General features: G+C 38.8%; 1 protein-coding gene across 2 annotated transcripts; it reads left to right on the top strand.

Moving 5' to 3' along the window:
* The first annotated feature begins 439 nt into the window (after positions 1–439).
* CALM2 (calmodulin 2) lies at positions 440–15,996 on the top strand. 2 transcript variants are annotated; one of them, XM_076000723.1, is made up of 6 exons: positions 440–543; positions 6,240–6,270; positions 14,000–14,143; positions 14,217–14,323; positions 14,739–14,874; positions 15,763–15,996. In XM_076000723.1, exons 3-6 carry the CDS (start codon positions 14,074–14,076, stop codon positions 15,789–15,791), a joined length of 342 nt encoding a protein of 113 aa, XP_075856838.1. In that variant the 5' UTR covers positions 440–543; positions 6,240–6,270; positions 14,000–14,073; the 3' UTR covers positions 15,792–15,996. The 2 variants fall into 2 exon arrangements, with proteins under 2 accessions (XP_075856838.1, XP_020143606.2); XM_020288017.2 differs by lacking the exon at positions 440–543 and adding an exon at positions 829–952.
* Positions 15,997–16,168: the final 172 nt, after the last annotated feature.

Raw genomic sequence — 16,168 nt, 5'->3', positions numbered from 1 at the left:
ACCCTATCATTCCACAATAATCAAGGGACTGTTTGGAGAGTCCTATCCCACAAAATCTTGGAGACTGTGTTTTTGAGTGACTTTTCTGGTAAGTTACTCCTGCCAAGGAAGGCGAAGGGGAAGTATAAACGGAAGACCCTTTTAGATTAGTCAGCTGAGCAGCTGCAGTCGCCCTTGCCCAGATCTCCATGGGTTCTGTGAGGAAGCGAAATGGAAAATGTGTGGCTCCCAGGAGGCCCAAACACTACGTTTGAGAAGCTGAACGCGAGATACGCGTTTATTGGGAGTCTCTCAGCTTCATTCTTTATCAGCTCAAGGTGTTTTCGTCTAGTCTTCAATAAGGGGCGGGAAAGAATCTCTGTGAGTGTGCCAGGGAAAGATTTGTGGAAGAGAAAGGTCCTCCAGCCAAGCGCAAAGTAGGCGACTCTGCCGCCTGGCGCAGTTGCCAGGACAGCGCTGCCGGAGCAGCAACGGCAGAAGCCGCACCGAGTCCTGGCGGCGGCGGCGGCGGCGGCGGCTGCGAGCCCGAGTGACGCATTGCAGGTACGAACCAGCCAATCAGAGCCCGGCTCAACGACCATCGGTGACGCGTCCTCACCGCGATGCTCCTCCGCGCCGCAAAGTAGCGCCCCTCAGGCGCGACTTTACCGACCTTTTAACGGCTCTCTGGGGAATGAAACCCTCTTACGTCATCCGTTTGCCCACTTTCCTTTATCTCATGCCTCGTCGACCAAATAGCTGTGAATAACAGGGTCCCCAGAAGAGTTTGAGGGGAGGAGGTTGGCCGGGACTCGTTTGCGACGTTCCGTTATCTGGGGTGCGGCGGAGGGATCTGACGGAGGGAGGTGTTTATGAAGCGCTGGGGGCGGAGGAGGAGAATTAGTCCGAGTGGAGCTAGCGAGCCGAGTGGTTGTGTGGTCGCGTCTCGGAAACCAGTAGCGCTTGCAGCATGGTGAGTGCGTCGCTAAGCTGCCGGCGCTTGGCCTGTGGGGGAAAGAGGCCGAAGCGAATTGACTAGAGAAAGGGAATTCGCCTCCTTCACACCTTTAGGGAGTGGTTTTCGCCAAAGGCATGGCGCGAAAGAGGCCGGGGGCGCCTGTGACGGTTGTGTCGCAGGTGCTCCCCACCCCCATTCTCCTCAGGGGGGCTTCCTCTGGTGAACTGAGGGCCGGACGCACAGGTCCCTTCGGGGCTCGGCCGGAGCGTGGGTGAGGGAGAGGGTGCAGCCCCGCACATGGGGAGGTAGGGAGGGGAGAGGGAGCGCGGAGAGCCTCTGGTCGGCTGTCGCGAAAGGTCAAGCCGGAGGCCGGATTCAAACACCCAACGGACGGTTAGTGCGGGCGCCAGGAAGCGCCTTTGTCCGCTTGCGCCCGCCATGCGCCGAGGGGGCGGGAGGAGCGCGCGGGGCCCCGGAGCGAGCGCCGGCGCCGCCGTTAGCCCGCGTGCCGGGGTCTGGGGGGCGCGCGGGCGGCGCGCTGTGTGGGCCGAGCCCGCGCGGCGCAGGGAGCGGCCGGTGGGGGCGGGGCAGGCGAGCGCCGCGCGGGGCCGGGAGCCGCCGCCCCGCTCGGCTCCGCTCGCGCCCCAGCTGCTGCGCTGGCACCTGCAGGACTGCGGAGGTCTCCGGGGCGCTGCGGGGCGGGTCTTGGGCGTGGGTGGGGGAGGGTCCCGGACAGTTTCCTGTGCCCCTCTGGCAACCCAGATCTTTCTACTCCATCTGGGGCCCTCTTCCACCACCCTGGCTGCATGTTTAAAACATTTTTTTTTTTATTTAAATTGGCTTTGTTGTTGAAGGAAATGAGTTTTATGTCTGAAGTCGGGCGCTTCCTCGCAGTTCACATATCTTTAGGGAAAGTATTGGGCTCTAGCTAGGGTTCGAAAGGCGCCTTCTGTTAACCACGGAGCGAAAGCAAGCTCTGGGGTGACTACCACTATTGGATGGATCCCTTTGTAAAGAACCATTGTCTATATCCTCTTCTCGACAACTTAAAACCACTACCACGTACAGCATCTCGCCCTTTTGAAAATGACTCAGATTTCAATATAGAAATTGACAGATCTCAAAACACAGTTGAATTTATTTGTACAGTAGTGACTGTCAAATACTGTAGAGGTAGAAGAGTGTATGGGGGGAGCTGGGAATTTTGAGAAGCATTTGCTTATCCCCTAAAGACTGGAAATCATGTTCTTTCCGTTTAAAAAAAAAAAACTAATGAGGGCGATAATTTGCGATACTTTGTGCTTCTTTCTGCCAAGTGGTTACAACGATGGGTGTGTCCGTGAGGCAAGGTGACATCTTAAACAGGAGTTGGGGATTCTTGCCAACTGAAACCTCCAGCCTGTATGGGTGTGGGGAGAGGAGTTCACCTTGGACAAAACTGGCGTTCATTTAAGTTTGATGGATTCACTCCATCTTTATATTTTAAATCATGTTACTCTGAATTTTGCATATGCTGGTGGAATTTGCTCAATCTTTAAGATGTACTTTATAGGTAATCAACAGTCCAATTTATGGAGAAAGCCTTTAAGAAAATTTATATGAAGCGTAAGGCCTTTTCATCATTTCTGATAATTGAATCAAGAACTCCAGTAGATATTCTGGGTAATGTATAGTTTGTATCTAAATGCTTTTATAGCATTATTGTTGCTTTGGGGGTTTTTGGTTAAATTGACAGTCATCATTAATAATTTGAAAATGGTCCTGAGGTAACTTCATAATTAGAGATTTTGAACTAGGACTACATCAGGTTAAATAATAAAAATTTATTTGATATAGAAGTAGAATAAGATGGCTCATGTAGTTCTTGGTCTTAAATGTAGTCAGTGCTCACTGAATTAAGGAAGATTAGTAAAAGATTGTGAAGAGGTAGAAGATTTTGTCACTTGAGTCTAAATTTTATTAAGCTGCAAGGTCTCCTATTAGTCTCAGAAAATCAAAGAATTAGCTATGGTTCTATTAAAATATAGAAAGTTCTAGCTTCAGCTAGAATTTAGGCCTTTAGTAAAGGCCTTAATTTTTATGAAGCCATTTTATTTTAGTGTTTTCTAAAAATTTGGTCCAAGATGCTATGTAGTAAGTGCTGGTCTGTCAGAATTAAGGCTATCTTTTCACCCTAATGCTTTTGATATAGACAGAACAAATACCCTGACGTGTAGGAAAAACTTCACATATGAAGCCTTTGTTGTATCTAAGAAGCACTAGTGGGGAATGATCAGTCAGGAACAGATGAAGGATAGCAGTTTGTGTTTCATTGCAAGCCTATGGACTCATACATTGTGTCAGTTAAGAACTTAAGTTATTTTTTTTTTTACCGCCTTTCATTAGATAAAGTATTTATACCTACTTTTGAATACAATGCTATTAGGAAATGTTTGATAGGTACATAATGTATTCACTTCGGGTCACTTATGTAATACAGATTAGTACTTCTCAGTGTTATGGATCACCTGTGTCTCTCCAAAATGCAGATTCTAGTTCACTAGGTCTGGTGGAACCTAGAAAGTATGCTAATGCCTAGAAGCCTTCTTTGGAGTGACAAAAGCAGTAGGAAGGATTGTATCAGCTGCAGAAATAAGGAAGTGAGAACTAGTATCTCTCTAGTGAATTAATCTCCACTTTACTGAGATAAACATATTAATGAGCTTGAGTTTTCCCAAAAGTATAATTCTTCTGATTATGAAAATGGCACTCTCCATAGACAGAAGGAAGAGCCAAATTTATTTGTACAGTAGTTGGAAAAGTTAAAGTTAGGAAGTTGTTACTTTTAGCAGACTTTAATCTGAATGTTGCTGGTAAAGTTTATTTTGAAACTTGAAGTCGGGATAAGTAGTAAATACAAAAACTTCTCAGCCTTCCAAGCAAAATTGAGAGCTTCAGGTTATGTGAGTAACTTAGTCTTTTATGTGTTTAGTTCATTTTTATAATATGTTCTGAGATTGCATTTGCTTGGAGCCAGACAAGATGAGATCCTTAAATTTTGACTTTGCAAGTGAAATTGGACAATTTTAAAGTTTCTTTTATTGCTAACATACCTGTTTTTTCCTAAGGCCTTTTCATCTTTCGTGTATATGAGGCTTCCCAAAAATCTTCCCCCCACAATGTTGAGAGAACAATCCTGACTCCATTCCTGTACATAGCAATCATTCCTTTAACTTCCACAGGTGCTGCAGAGCTCAAAATTTTTGTCTTAAACTGATTTTACCTGCTGCATCCTTCACATGCCACATCTGTCCCTGGTTTCAGTTTGCACAAATTTTCTCAGCTTTATTAAAGTAAACAAAGTTAACATTGAACAGGATAGGTTTGGTGTAAAGGGCTTGATAATGCCATACATGCCTACCTTCTGTGTGGAAATTGTGCTAGTCAGGTTGATATTTAATAGTGCAAGTTCTTTAGTTAATTTATATAAAATAATAGTTGCCATTTAACTCTTTCTGTTAGCTTTTTACATAGCATTTCACTTTGCACAATAGCCCTGCAAAGGTAGGTATTGTATTCTTGTGTTATAGATAAAGTTGACTATGAAAGGTTGAGTAACATGTGTAAGGTCACACAGCTATTTAAGAGACAGAGCTGGGATACCAGCCTAACTGTGACTCAGAACTTTGTGCTTTTTCCTCACCATGCCATTCCTTCAGAAATGTGATGGGAGTCCTGCAAAATGCAATCAGACTAGAAGTAAATCCTCTGTAGCTTCTGTTATAAGAAAGTAAACATTTGACTCAGTGAATTTGCTGGATTTTAAATCTATTCATAGGGAAAACAATCTATAACTGACTTTACACCAAAAATCTGTTGGTGGAGGGTTGGGATTTGTAAGGGTAAAAGTAGATATATATATATATATTTTTTTTTTTTTTTTTGAGACAGAGTCTCGCTTGTTGCCCAGGCTAGAGTGCTGTGGCGTCAGCCTAGCTCACAGCAACCTCAAACTCCTGGGTTCAAGCAATCCTCCTGCCTCAGCCTCCTGAGTAGCTGGGACTACAGGCATGCGCCACCATGCCCGGCTAATTTTATATATATATATTAGTTGGCCAATTAATTTCTTTCTATTTATAGTAGAGACGGGGTCTTGCTCTTGCTCAGGCTAGTTTCGAACTCCTGACCTTGAGCAGTAGATATATTTTAATCTTATAAACTTCTGCATTTGAACTTAATCATTGGCTTTTCAATTTTAACTTTCCAGCTTTTTGGCTTATTAAAAAAGTAAAAGTGAATTCAGTTGATAACTGTGGTCAAATCAAAATTGTTGAACATGGAAGAGAAACTTGTTTCTGGGTTCCTTCTCAAGTTTTCTCATGTTGTACCCTAGAGAAAATGTGAGGCCATTTCACTTTCAAGTGTGAACTTTCCCCAGGGGTGTGTTCATTTAAAAAGAGTGAAACTAGGCAATATCTATTTTTCTTTCCCCTATGAAAAAATGAAAGGATTAAGTATAGTGCACTTGACTCTATGTTGGTAGGGATTTCAGATAGTCTGTTTCTTGGCAGTGTCCTTGGGTACGACATAAGCAGTTGCTTTATGGATGTATGTACTAATAAGCAGTGAAACATTAAAAGATGAAGGCCACCAGAACAAGGAGCCCAGAGATATTTTGGTGCTCAAAATTAAAAGCGTAAAGTTACTGGGTATGTCTGACACTTTAATGCTTAATCCTGGTTCTGTTAATTGCTAATTTTATGCCCTCCGCCTCCCCCATTTAACCCAAGCCTCTCTTCCCATCTGTAAAATAGGGGCTGATAATACCATTATAGGGTTAGTGTGAAGGTTGAATAAAGATAACATTTATAATGGGTTTTAGCATAAGACTAAAAATATTTTTTAAAGCAAAGTCAAGTGCTCTCCTTGTGCTATAAAAACATGACAAACCTTAGATTTACTTTGGGATTTCAAAAATAAAGAGAAAATGGATCACCGAACTTAATATTTGGTAAATATTGAAGTTCAGATATTTGGAACCCTGGATTCTTTGCATTTGCCTGTCACGTAAGAAGTAGTAAAAGCTAGCCACTCTTTTTATGCTTCAAAAGTATTGTGAAACAATTTGTGTATCTTAAACTTGGAGTCAGGACAGCTCAGCTTGACATATTTTTACTCACCTGTGTTTGTTGCTTTATACTAAGCAATGTTGAACTTACTGAAAGTTGTACATGCTGAACCTTGAAAGTTTTTAAACTTGTTTCTGTAACTGCTAATCTAGATATTCCCAAATTATTTACATATCTCTTTGATCTCTTTGTAGGCTGACCAACTGACTGAAGAGCAGATTGCAGGTGAGAAATACTTTGTTAGATTGTACCAGTTGGATTTAATATAAATTGAATAACCTCAGAATAAGGTGTATGAAAGAATTCACTTGATGAATGTATGTGGTAGGTACTGACAAATGGGTGTAATGTAATACAGTAATTCAACCTGCTTTGGCCAGGTGATAATGTCAACAAGATGTGTGGGGCTAACTGCAATTAAAGACATGTGTTAATATTTTAGTCTATGTGGATACTTTTTGGAGCCTGGTGGTGTAGTGGTAGTCTTTTTTTTTTTTTCCCTCTGTGTGAGTGTGTGTGTGAGAGAAGAATACCATACTATATAAAACAGGGATTCTGGGGTAGTTAACACTGCAACTCCACATCAGTCCCCACATGAAAAGGAGGGGCAGGAAGTAACTAAGGTAACTTGAAACATAGAGAGAAAATGAACATTCAATTTACCCTAGTTTAAATTGGCTAATATTTTAACCTTAGAATTGCTTATATAATTAGGGAAAAAAACATTGTTTTAATGAAAAACTTAGATTCAAAAGTTAGCATTCTCTTTTATAGATGTTGCTGTACTAATTTGAATTTGGTCTTAAAAAGTAGTAACAGCTATTGAAATGAAGCTTCTTAAATTTTGTCTCCTTTAGTTTGCTATGGAAATAATGTGAAATTATTGCATAAAATCCCACGTCAGGTTGTCTTCATGCCGTGCCATGTGAACATTAGTACTTTTGATTTTATTCTAATACTTTGAGATGGCTGGTTAATGTCAAAATGTTGGGGAAACATTACATTTTTCTTTTTTGAATTAATTGCACTGTTGACATACTTCTCAAACTATTCTTTTCCTTTCATTAGAGACTTACTAGCATGAGCACCAAGCAGTTTAACTGCCATAGTTTTCCCAGTAAGCAAGGAGTTTGATAAGAGCGCAAAAGCTTGAGCATTTTTAAAAAAATGCTGTAGAAAACTGAGAAACCCTGTTGGAAGTCAATTATACAGCCTATTGAAAGCATGCTCCCTGCCCCCATAAATATAAAAATTTGGAAGATACCAGAAATGACGTCTTTTCAAATATTCATCACAAATGTTTGATACAACTGTATAAAGTAGAAAGCTATTGATATTAAGGACCAAATTTAAGGGGGTTTTATTTTTCTTATTGGGTAATTTGGCTTAAACCTGCGATTTACCTTCTGGGATTGGTAATTAGATGTATTGAGTGTTGAAGCAATCAGAGCTTCAGAAATATTTTTTTTTGTTGTTATACCACTTTTAAATGTATCAATGAAATGTGAATTTTTTGGAAATAGTTTTTTATGTAGTGTCTCTTTCACAAATGAGCTCAGGCTGTCTAATAGTTTCAGTCTTTTTTTTTTTTTGAGACAGAGTCTCACTTTGTTGCCCAGGCTAGAGTGAGTGCCATGGTGTCAGCCTATCTTACAGCAACCTCAAACTCCTGGGCTCTAGCAATCCTGCCTCAGCCTCCCAAGTAGCTGGGATTACAGGCATGTGCCATCATGACTGGCTAATTTTTTCTATATATATTAGTTGGCCAATTAATTTCTTTGTTTAAAGTAGAGACGGGCTCTTGCTCAGGCTGGTTTCAAACTCCTAACCTGGAACAATCCTCCCGCCTTGACCTCCCAGAGTGCTAGGATTACAGGTGTGAGCCACCACGCCCACCTTTTTTTTTTTTTTTTTGGAGACAGAGTCTCACTTTGTTGCCCAGGCTAGAGTGAGTGCTGTGGCATCAGCCTAGCTCACAGCAACCTCAAACTCCTGGGCTCAGGCGATCTTACTGCCTCAGCCTCCTGAGTAGCTGGCAGGCATGCGCCACCATGCCCAGCTAATTTTTTTGTATATATATTTTTAGTTGGCCAATTAATTTCGTTGTATTTTTAGTAGAGAAAGGGTCTCTCTCAGGCTGGTTTCGAACTCCTGACCTCGAGCAATCTGCCCTCCTCGGCCTCCCAGAGTGCTAGGATTACAGGCATGAGCCACCATGCCCTGACCTCAGTCTTAAACTCTGACCTTCTCTGATACACTTTTCATTTCTAAGTATTCTCAATCAGGTAGTTAGTTACACCTACTGTACACAGCACAGCACGTTCACTTTAGGGTAGCACATGTGTTTAATCAAGGTGCCTCTTTCATAGTTAATAGTCATTTAATGCCTTCCTAAACACACAACACTTTTTACGAGGATCAGTCTTCAACGACTGATAATATTTCTATGAAGAATACTTGTAGTTCATCAGAACAATGTCTTTAAGGTAAATTGTCTTTTCATTGGCTCCCATCGTAAAATTAGGTTTTTAATGGGCGTGGGGAAAAAAAAATCTGTTCTTATGTTCTCTCCTTACCCCTCCTTTTCCTAGATCACAGATTTCTTTAAAGAGCCATTCCTCGGAGTCCAGGCTTTAGTTAACAACTAGGGTGGAGGAACCAAAATTTTTGTTAACTAAAAGTCACCTGAGATCAGGGACCTTTTTGTTTGATATTATATAGCCCCAGTGCCTGCCACATAGTAAGCATTGAATAAATATTTCTTGAATAGGTAATTTCATACATAAGTGACACAAATGTTCTAGAACACTGCTACCCTATTCTAAGAACTCTTCTGCCTTCTCCCCAAGTCCCTTCCTCCCAATTTTGGTATATTTCAATGTCTACCTTTGAGGTGAAGGCCAGTGTTTTTCTCTTTCTGGTAAATTGTTATTGCTGGTGACCAGTAACATCTTGAAGTCTAAGATATACATTTGTTCTTTCAAAAAAAAAAAAAAAAGGTTTGGCTTCACACATGCAATGCAACATTGAATATATTAAGGTATTTTTTATCATCATTTGATAATCTATACTACAGATTTGTTTAGGAATTCTAACAACAAATAACTTGTTCTAGGAACAAAACATACTTGTTTAGTGAAGTTAGTAAAATTATTTGTGCTACTGGTCCTAAAGAGTACTCCAGTCTAGTGTGACATCACTAACAAGTTAATTTTGCTGATGACTTTGCCATGATGTCATTAGCTGTTGGTGTTTGTTTGATATTTGGAAGACTGATAGGAAAAATGTACAAGAATTTTTCTTTTTTAAAAGAACTGTGTACCTAAACCTTTATTAAACTTTGAGGGTCCAAATTTGTTTGATAAAGTCTTAACCTTACTCAGTTTTATAGCAGTAGTTAACATAAAGTGCCAACAAGGTCTTGATGCATGTTTGACTTTTAAGGGATTATTACTTTCAGAATTTTCTAAATAAGTAGAAGTTAGTAAACAGTCATTTGATTTTTCTTTCATTGTAACTGTGTCATAATAACCTTTTTTAATAAAATTATAAATTGATACCAGGACACACGGTCTCCTAAAAAAGAAAAAAAAAATTATAAATTGATGTAATAAACTAGGAAAGGGTCCTGGGTTCCTAACTTGAATGATAGGGAGACTTCCCTGAAAGTTTAAATTTTGGCATAGCTAGATGGATTTTGGGAGGTCCCTTATACCTATCAATTATGTAGAAGGTAGCTATTCTGTGATGTTCAGGACCTGTTCTTTTTTTTTTTTTTTTTTTTCCTGAGACAGAGTCTCACTCTTGCCCTTGGCTAAAGTGCCGTGGCCTCAGGCTAGCTCACTGCAACCTCAAATTCCTAGGCTCAAGTGATCCGCCTACCTCAGCCTCCCGAATATCTGGGACTACAGGCATGTGCCACTGTGCCCAGCTGATTTTTTTCTCTATATATTTTTAGTTGTCCAGCTGATTTCTTTCTATTTTTTTTTTTTTTTTTTTTTTTTTTTTAAGCAGAGACGGGGTCTCTGTCTTGCTCAGGCTGGTCTCGAACTCCTGAGCTCAAGCAATCCTCCTGCCTCAGCCTCCCAGAGTGTTGGGGATTACAGGCATGAGCCCCCGAGCCCTGCCAGGACCTATTCTCTTTATTGTGTATTTAGGTTTTGACTCTAGGGTTTATTATATATCAAGTTATTCCTGAGGGTTACTGTTTAGAATTATGTTTCTATGCATAATGATTATGCTGGTTCTGAAGTACAGGTGAATTGTAAAGGCAGGTGAATTTAAATTTTACTTTGTGGTTTATTTTTTTTTTTTTGAGACAAAGTCTTGCTTTGTTGTCCAGGCTAGAGTGAGTGCCGTGGCGTCAGCCTAGCTCACAGCAACCTCAAACTCCTGGGCTCAAGCAATCCTTCTGCCTCAGCCTCCCGAGTAGCTGGGACTACAGGCATGCGCCACCATGCCCGGCTAATTTTTTCTCTATATATTAGTTGGCCAATTAATTTCTTTCTATTTATAGTAGAGACAGGGTCTCGCTCTTGCTCAGGCTGGTTTCGAACTCCTGACCTTGAGCAATCAATCCACCTGCCTTGGCCTCCCAGAGAGCTAGGATTACAGGCGTGAGCCACTGCCCCCGGCCTGTGGTTTATTATTTTAAGAAGTTTTTATATCTATTTCTGACTCCTTAGTATAAAAATACAAATAGAAATTTGGAATAAAGCTCAAACTTTAAAAATACCATTTATTCCTTTCTTGCATGCATAAATGATAGATATAGCATAGATATTTTTTTTCTGCTTTTACTTATTCTAGCAAACATTTTAAGCATTATTAGATTTTAAAATTTACTGAAATTTAGAACATATACAGATAACCTCTTGCCATGTAGTATCCAGACTTTAACTTTTATTTAAATCATATAATAGGTGATTATTGCTAGTTAAATGTTGGGAATTTGTGCAGTTAATGGTGGTGATAAAAAATGCCCATAGTTAAGTAGTATAGCAGAGAATGTAATGTAAACAGATTCATCTCTAATTTTTAAATTTTTCTTGTAACCTATGTCATTGGGTGATACTGTGTGTTCAAACCCTAATAGTTTATTCATTTCTAGATAATATTTTTTTTGCCTCTTAAAAAAAAAAAAACTTGGAAAATGGAAATGTCTTTATCAAATCCTGCTATTTATAGGTGGGAACTCCCTGATCTATTTTTGTCATTAGGTTGGTCTAGGTTAGCACTTTATACTGTTTTTATAAAAATCAATCATAAGTGTGATACTAAGCTCTTCTGATTGATACTGAGTTACTCTGGAAACTATTTATATGGAATATTGTATTCCATATGGAATTCTGATATGGAATGGAACTATGTTATTAATATTGAATGTAGCAAATTACTATAATTAGTTAATGATACCTGATCTAAATAAAGCTAAGCAATTAAAAGATTTTAAGTAGAAGAAAGTAAACATAGTAGTCTCAAAAGATAATAGGACCCACACAGTTATGTGGGTAACTTTAAAGAAAGAACATGCAGTTAGGAGGTAGTTGTAATAGTCCAGGCAAAAGATGATAATAGGACCTTGAACCAAAATACTGGTTCTAGAAAAATGGAAAAATAATCAAGCAGTATTTAGATGGTAGAATTCAACAAGATTTGTTGACAGATACCATAGGGAAAAAACTTAGAGTGGCTCCTTTTTGCTTGTATCTGTAGGGTTGCTGGGGAAGTATAGAATTTGTACATCTTGAGGTTAGCTAGGGGAGATAGCCTATAGACAGAAATAAAGGTATTAAGTTATGAGAGAGATGAGTGGATTAAAGAATAAGAAGTCTTCATTGTAAGTGGGCATAGATGAAATGGCCCAGAAGCAAAAAAAAGGTGGGAGGCAGGGATAAAATGGGTCACATCTACATGTAAGAGATGGTTAGGAGCCTTTGGCAGCATACAGTAGGAAGAAAATCAAAAGTACTGTTACAAAAGCCAACTGAGGTTTCAAAGTTCTTTGTGCAGCTTTGGATGCTGCAGGAAAATGAGATCACCTTTTTCCTGACATTAATAAGTATTTGCTAGACATAGTTTTCTAAGTGCTTTACACATGAATTTTTTTTTTTTTTGATGGGGTGACCAGGTAGGCATGTTAGACTGTTACCCCACATATTAATTCCTAAATGGTTATACCCACTTAACAAAAATGAGGAAGTTGAGGCAGAAAAGGTTTTGTAACTTGCCCAGATTACATTGCTAGTAACGTATGGTTACTTGATGGATTTAGGTCTTTGTTGGACTTGGCATTTTCAGCTGTTGAGTTGGAGCTGTAAGTTTAGTATAGATTGATAAGAGAGAGGAAATTGATGTAAGATGCCTTTCAAAATTTCGGGAGGAATAAGGACAAGCACTTAAAATATAACTAAGGTTTGAAGTTAGTTTTAGGCTAAGAGATGTAAAGATATTTATATGTTAATGGCAAAATCTGCGGATGACTAGTTGAGTCCAGAGAAGAGGTAGTATGATGGAGTTAAACTAGAAGGTATAAGCATTGGAGCAGGGATAGACAGGCAGAAAATAAATGGCCTTGGACTGTAAGAGAAAGTACACTATTTCTTAAACATGTATCACATATACATTTTCAAATGTATAGATATATTTTGAGGATGCTTAATGGCCTGATGAACTTTGAAACTGCTTTTGTATTTGCTTGCTGATAGGGTCTAAATATCTTTTAGCCCCGGGCCATGGCCCAATACCTGTCTGTGGCCTGTTAGGAACCAGGCCACACATCACCACTTGATCTCTACCTCCCCACCCCCACACCTGTTCATAGAGAAATTGTCTTCTATGAAACTGTGAAACTTAGGAACAAGGCTGCACAGCAGGAGGTGAGCTGCGTTGAGGGAAGCTTCAGCTGTATTTACAGCCGCTTACTATGGCTCACATCACTACTTGAGCTTTGCCTCCCCACCTGTGGAAAAATTGTCTTCAGGAAAGTGGTCCTTAATGCCAAAAAGGTTGGGAACTGCTGTTTTAGAAAATGTCTTACTCAGAAAGTACTAGCTTTGTTATTAAGTCATTGGTATGACTTTGCAGTACCAAATTTTGTCTTTTAGTTTCTCTATTTGTAAAATAAATGGTGAAGCCGGGTAGTCTGGAGGTGTCGCTCCAGCAGCTTTCCATGTAATCCAGTGGTAAATTGATTAGAAGCAACATAATTTTATAAGAAGATCTTAAGGAATAATATATTTCACTCTACATGGTTGGAGTTTTATATTCTAAAGAAAAATGTAAATTATTATTTTGTTCTCAATGATAGAGTATTTAGCTAACCTGGACATTAGTGTCTTGATTGGCCCATTGGTAACACATCATTATAGATTATTTAGTGATTCTGCCTTCTGGGAAAGGAAACTGACCTATTGCATATTGTTCTGAATTTTAAAGTTTTTTTGTTTTTAATTTAGCAGATGATTGATTTAGACATAATTTTAACTTTTGAGGGTAACTCTAAATGTACTGTGCATATAAACAGTATAATTACTCCTACAGATATGTATTTGGTACTGATAAGTCTTATACTGTGAGTGTGGGTTAGATCCATGGTTTTGAATTATGTTCCGCAGAGCACCTTCAGTGACCAGTAGAGAAGCCAGTCATTTGGAGATTTAGTTCTTTTCCTCTTTCAACCTAGAATAATTTTACTTTTATCTGGTTTAGATATTAGAGTTTTCTGTGAAATTTTAAATAAAAAACTTCCTAATAGATTGATAGAAGAATGTACTGGTATGATTGGCCGAAGATGTTTAAAATAATTTTCACAAATTTTTCCCACTTTTTTGGAATCAAAATTCCATTTCAAGTGTTATCTCTATATATCTTAGTTTTAAGAGTTAATATATTCCGTTTAGGAGGTTACTTTTGATTGCTAACATGTAGATTTGGATTGTGGTCTTTCTAACAGAATTCAAAGAAGCTTTTTCACTATTTGACAAGGATGGTGATGGAACTATAACAACAAAGGAATTGGGAACTGTGATGAGGTCTCTTGGGCAGAATCCCACAGAAGCAGAGTTACAGGACATGATCAATGAAGTAGATGCTGATGGTAAGTCTTCTTAATTTGGGGGGATGGGAGAGGGTTGAAGTGGCATTTTATGTTTCAACTAAAACCATTTCAGGTAATGGAACGATTGACTTCCCTGAATTTCTGACCATGATGGCAAGAAAAATGAAAGACACAGACAGTGAAGAAGAAATTAGAGAAGCATTCCGTGTGTTTGACAAGGTAGGTATTCAAGGACTGGATATGTTAGATTTTAATTTGAGAATGAAATGAAGATGTTAGGACCCCTTATCAAGACTTTTTTTTAATGATTTACCAATATACTTCCGATACCAAGCAGAAGTTTTTAGGAATTCAGTATAAACTTAGATTTTCTAATAACATAGGTATTGTGTTAATCTATCTTGTGGCAAAAGAGGCATTACTTGACTTTGGAAGTAGGAAATAGTGATTTCAATAGAGGACATCCTGCTTTGTTCTTAGTTGACATCTAATTTGAAGGTCAGCCATTTGTAGATATAGTTTGTATGGCTTTCTAAAGTATATTTCACCCTAATGTGAAATTTAGTAAACTTATTAAATTTCTATTTCAACTCAAGGCTATAAATTTACTCAGAAACTATAAATTTTTTTCTAGGATGGCAATGGCTATATTAGTGCAGCAGAGCTTCGCCATGTGATGACAAACCTTGGAGAGAAGTTAACAGATGAAGAGGTTGATGAAATGATCAGGGAAGCAGATATTGATGGTGATGGTCAAGTAAACTATGAAGGTAAGTCACTCTCACTGCCTCATTCTGTGCTTTAATTTTTAAGTTAAAGGTGCTTCTAATAGCTCAATTAATGACTCCCCCCACCTCCAAAAAAAAATAGGGATGCTAAAACAGTTCCTTGTATTTTTATTAACCTTTTGCTATTCAGAGTGTTGTCTGCAGACTAGGCAATATCACTGTCTCACCTGAGAACTTTTTAGAAATATTCACTATTTTCAGGTTCCACTCCTACATCTAGAATCTGCATTTTAATAAGATTCCTGGGTGATTCATATTAACATTAAAGTTTGGGAAGCACTGTACAATTTTTGGAATAGTTTGGAAAGCATCAAACTTTTCCTGAATTTCCTAAAATGAAATTAAGATGACTTATTTCCTCTGAATCCACTGGATTCTCTTTTTTCCTCAAATCGGCTTGAGCCTGAAACTGTTTCCTGTACACTTCAATTCTGAAGTATCACCTGACTGTAAGCTTTGGGATGGCCATAGCAGGAAGCAAGATGTGGAAATTAAAAGATTTCCAGTAAAACCTTTGCCTTATATTTTTTCACAACATAACTTAGAAAATTTAACATTCCGAAAGTTGAACCTAGGTTATAGCACTGCAGTTACCATATTGACCTGTAATCCAGTAACTTAAAATTCAAGTCTACACTAAAATAGAGCTAAGAATGTTTCTTTTTATAATAGCTTATCTAAAGCATTAATTTGGCTTATTTATTACTAACAGTGAATAATTGTGGTTTATGAAATTCCAGCCTCTGTACTTCATGATAATTCTGAGGAAAGAGAAAGGGGAATGGAGGCTGCTCAGTGGCTCAGTAAATGTGATTGGTTTTGTCAGTTTTTGGCCATTGACTCAACTTTTATGTACTTTTTCTTTTTCAGAGTTTGTACAAATGATGACAGCAAAGTGAAGACGTTGTACAGAATGTGTTAAATTTCTTGTACAAAATTGTTTATTTGCCTTTTCTTTGTTTGTAACTTATCTGTAAAAGGTTTCTCCCTACTGTCAAAAAAATATGCATGTATAGTAATTAGGACTTCATTCCTCCATGTTTTCTTCCCTTATCTTACTGTCATTGTCCTGAAACCTTATTTTAGAAAATTGATCAAGTAACATGTTGCATGTGGCTTACTCTGGATATATCTAAGCCCTTCTGCACATCTAAACTTAGATGGAGTTGGTCAAATGAGGGAACATCTGGGTTATGCCTTTTTAAAAGTAGTTTTCTTTAGGAACTGTCAGCATGTTGTTGTTGAAGTGTGGAGTTGTAACTCTGCGTGGACTATG

Source organism: Microcebus murinus, chromosome 3 (assembly GCF_040939455.1).
Source record: "Microcebus murinus isolate Inina chromosome 3, M.murinus_Inina_mat1.0, whole genome shotgun sequence".
NCBI lineage: Eukaryota > Metazoa > Chordata > Mammalia > Primates > Cheirogaleidae > Microcebus > Microcebus murinus.
This window is presented reverse-complemented; position numbering and strand designations above follow the sequence as displayed.

Bases quoted from the DNA above. Each gene is read 5' to 3' on its own strand.
- CALM2 (XM_020288017.2), top strand. The intron at 6,271-13,999 runs GTGAGAAATACT...TCTTTCTAACAG, and splicing joins GACTGAAGAGCAGATTGCAG to AATTCAAAGAAGCTTTTTCA. The intron at 14,875-15,762 runs GTAAGTCACTCT...TTTCTTTTTCAG, and splicing joins TGGTCAAGTAAACTATGAAG to AGTTTGTACAAATGATGACA.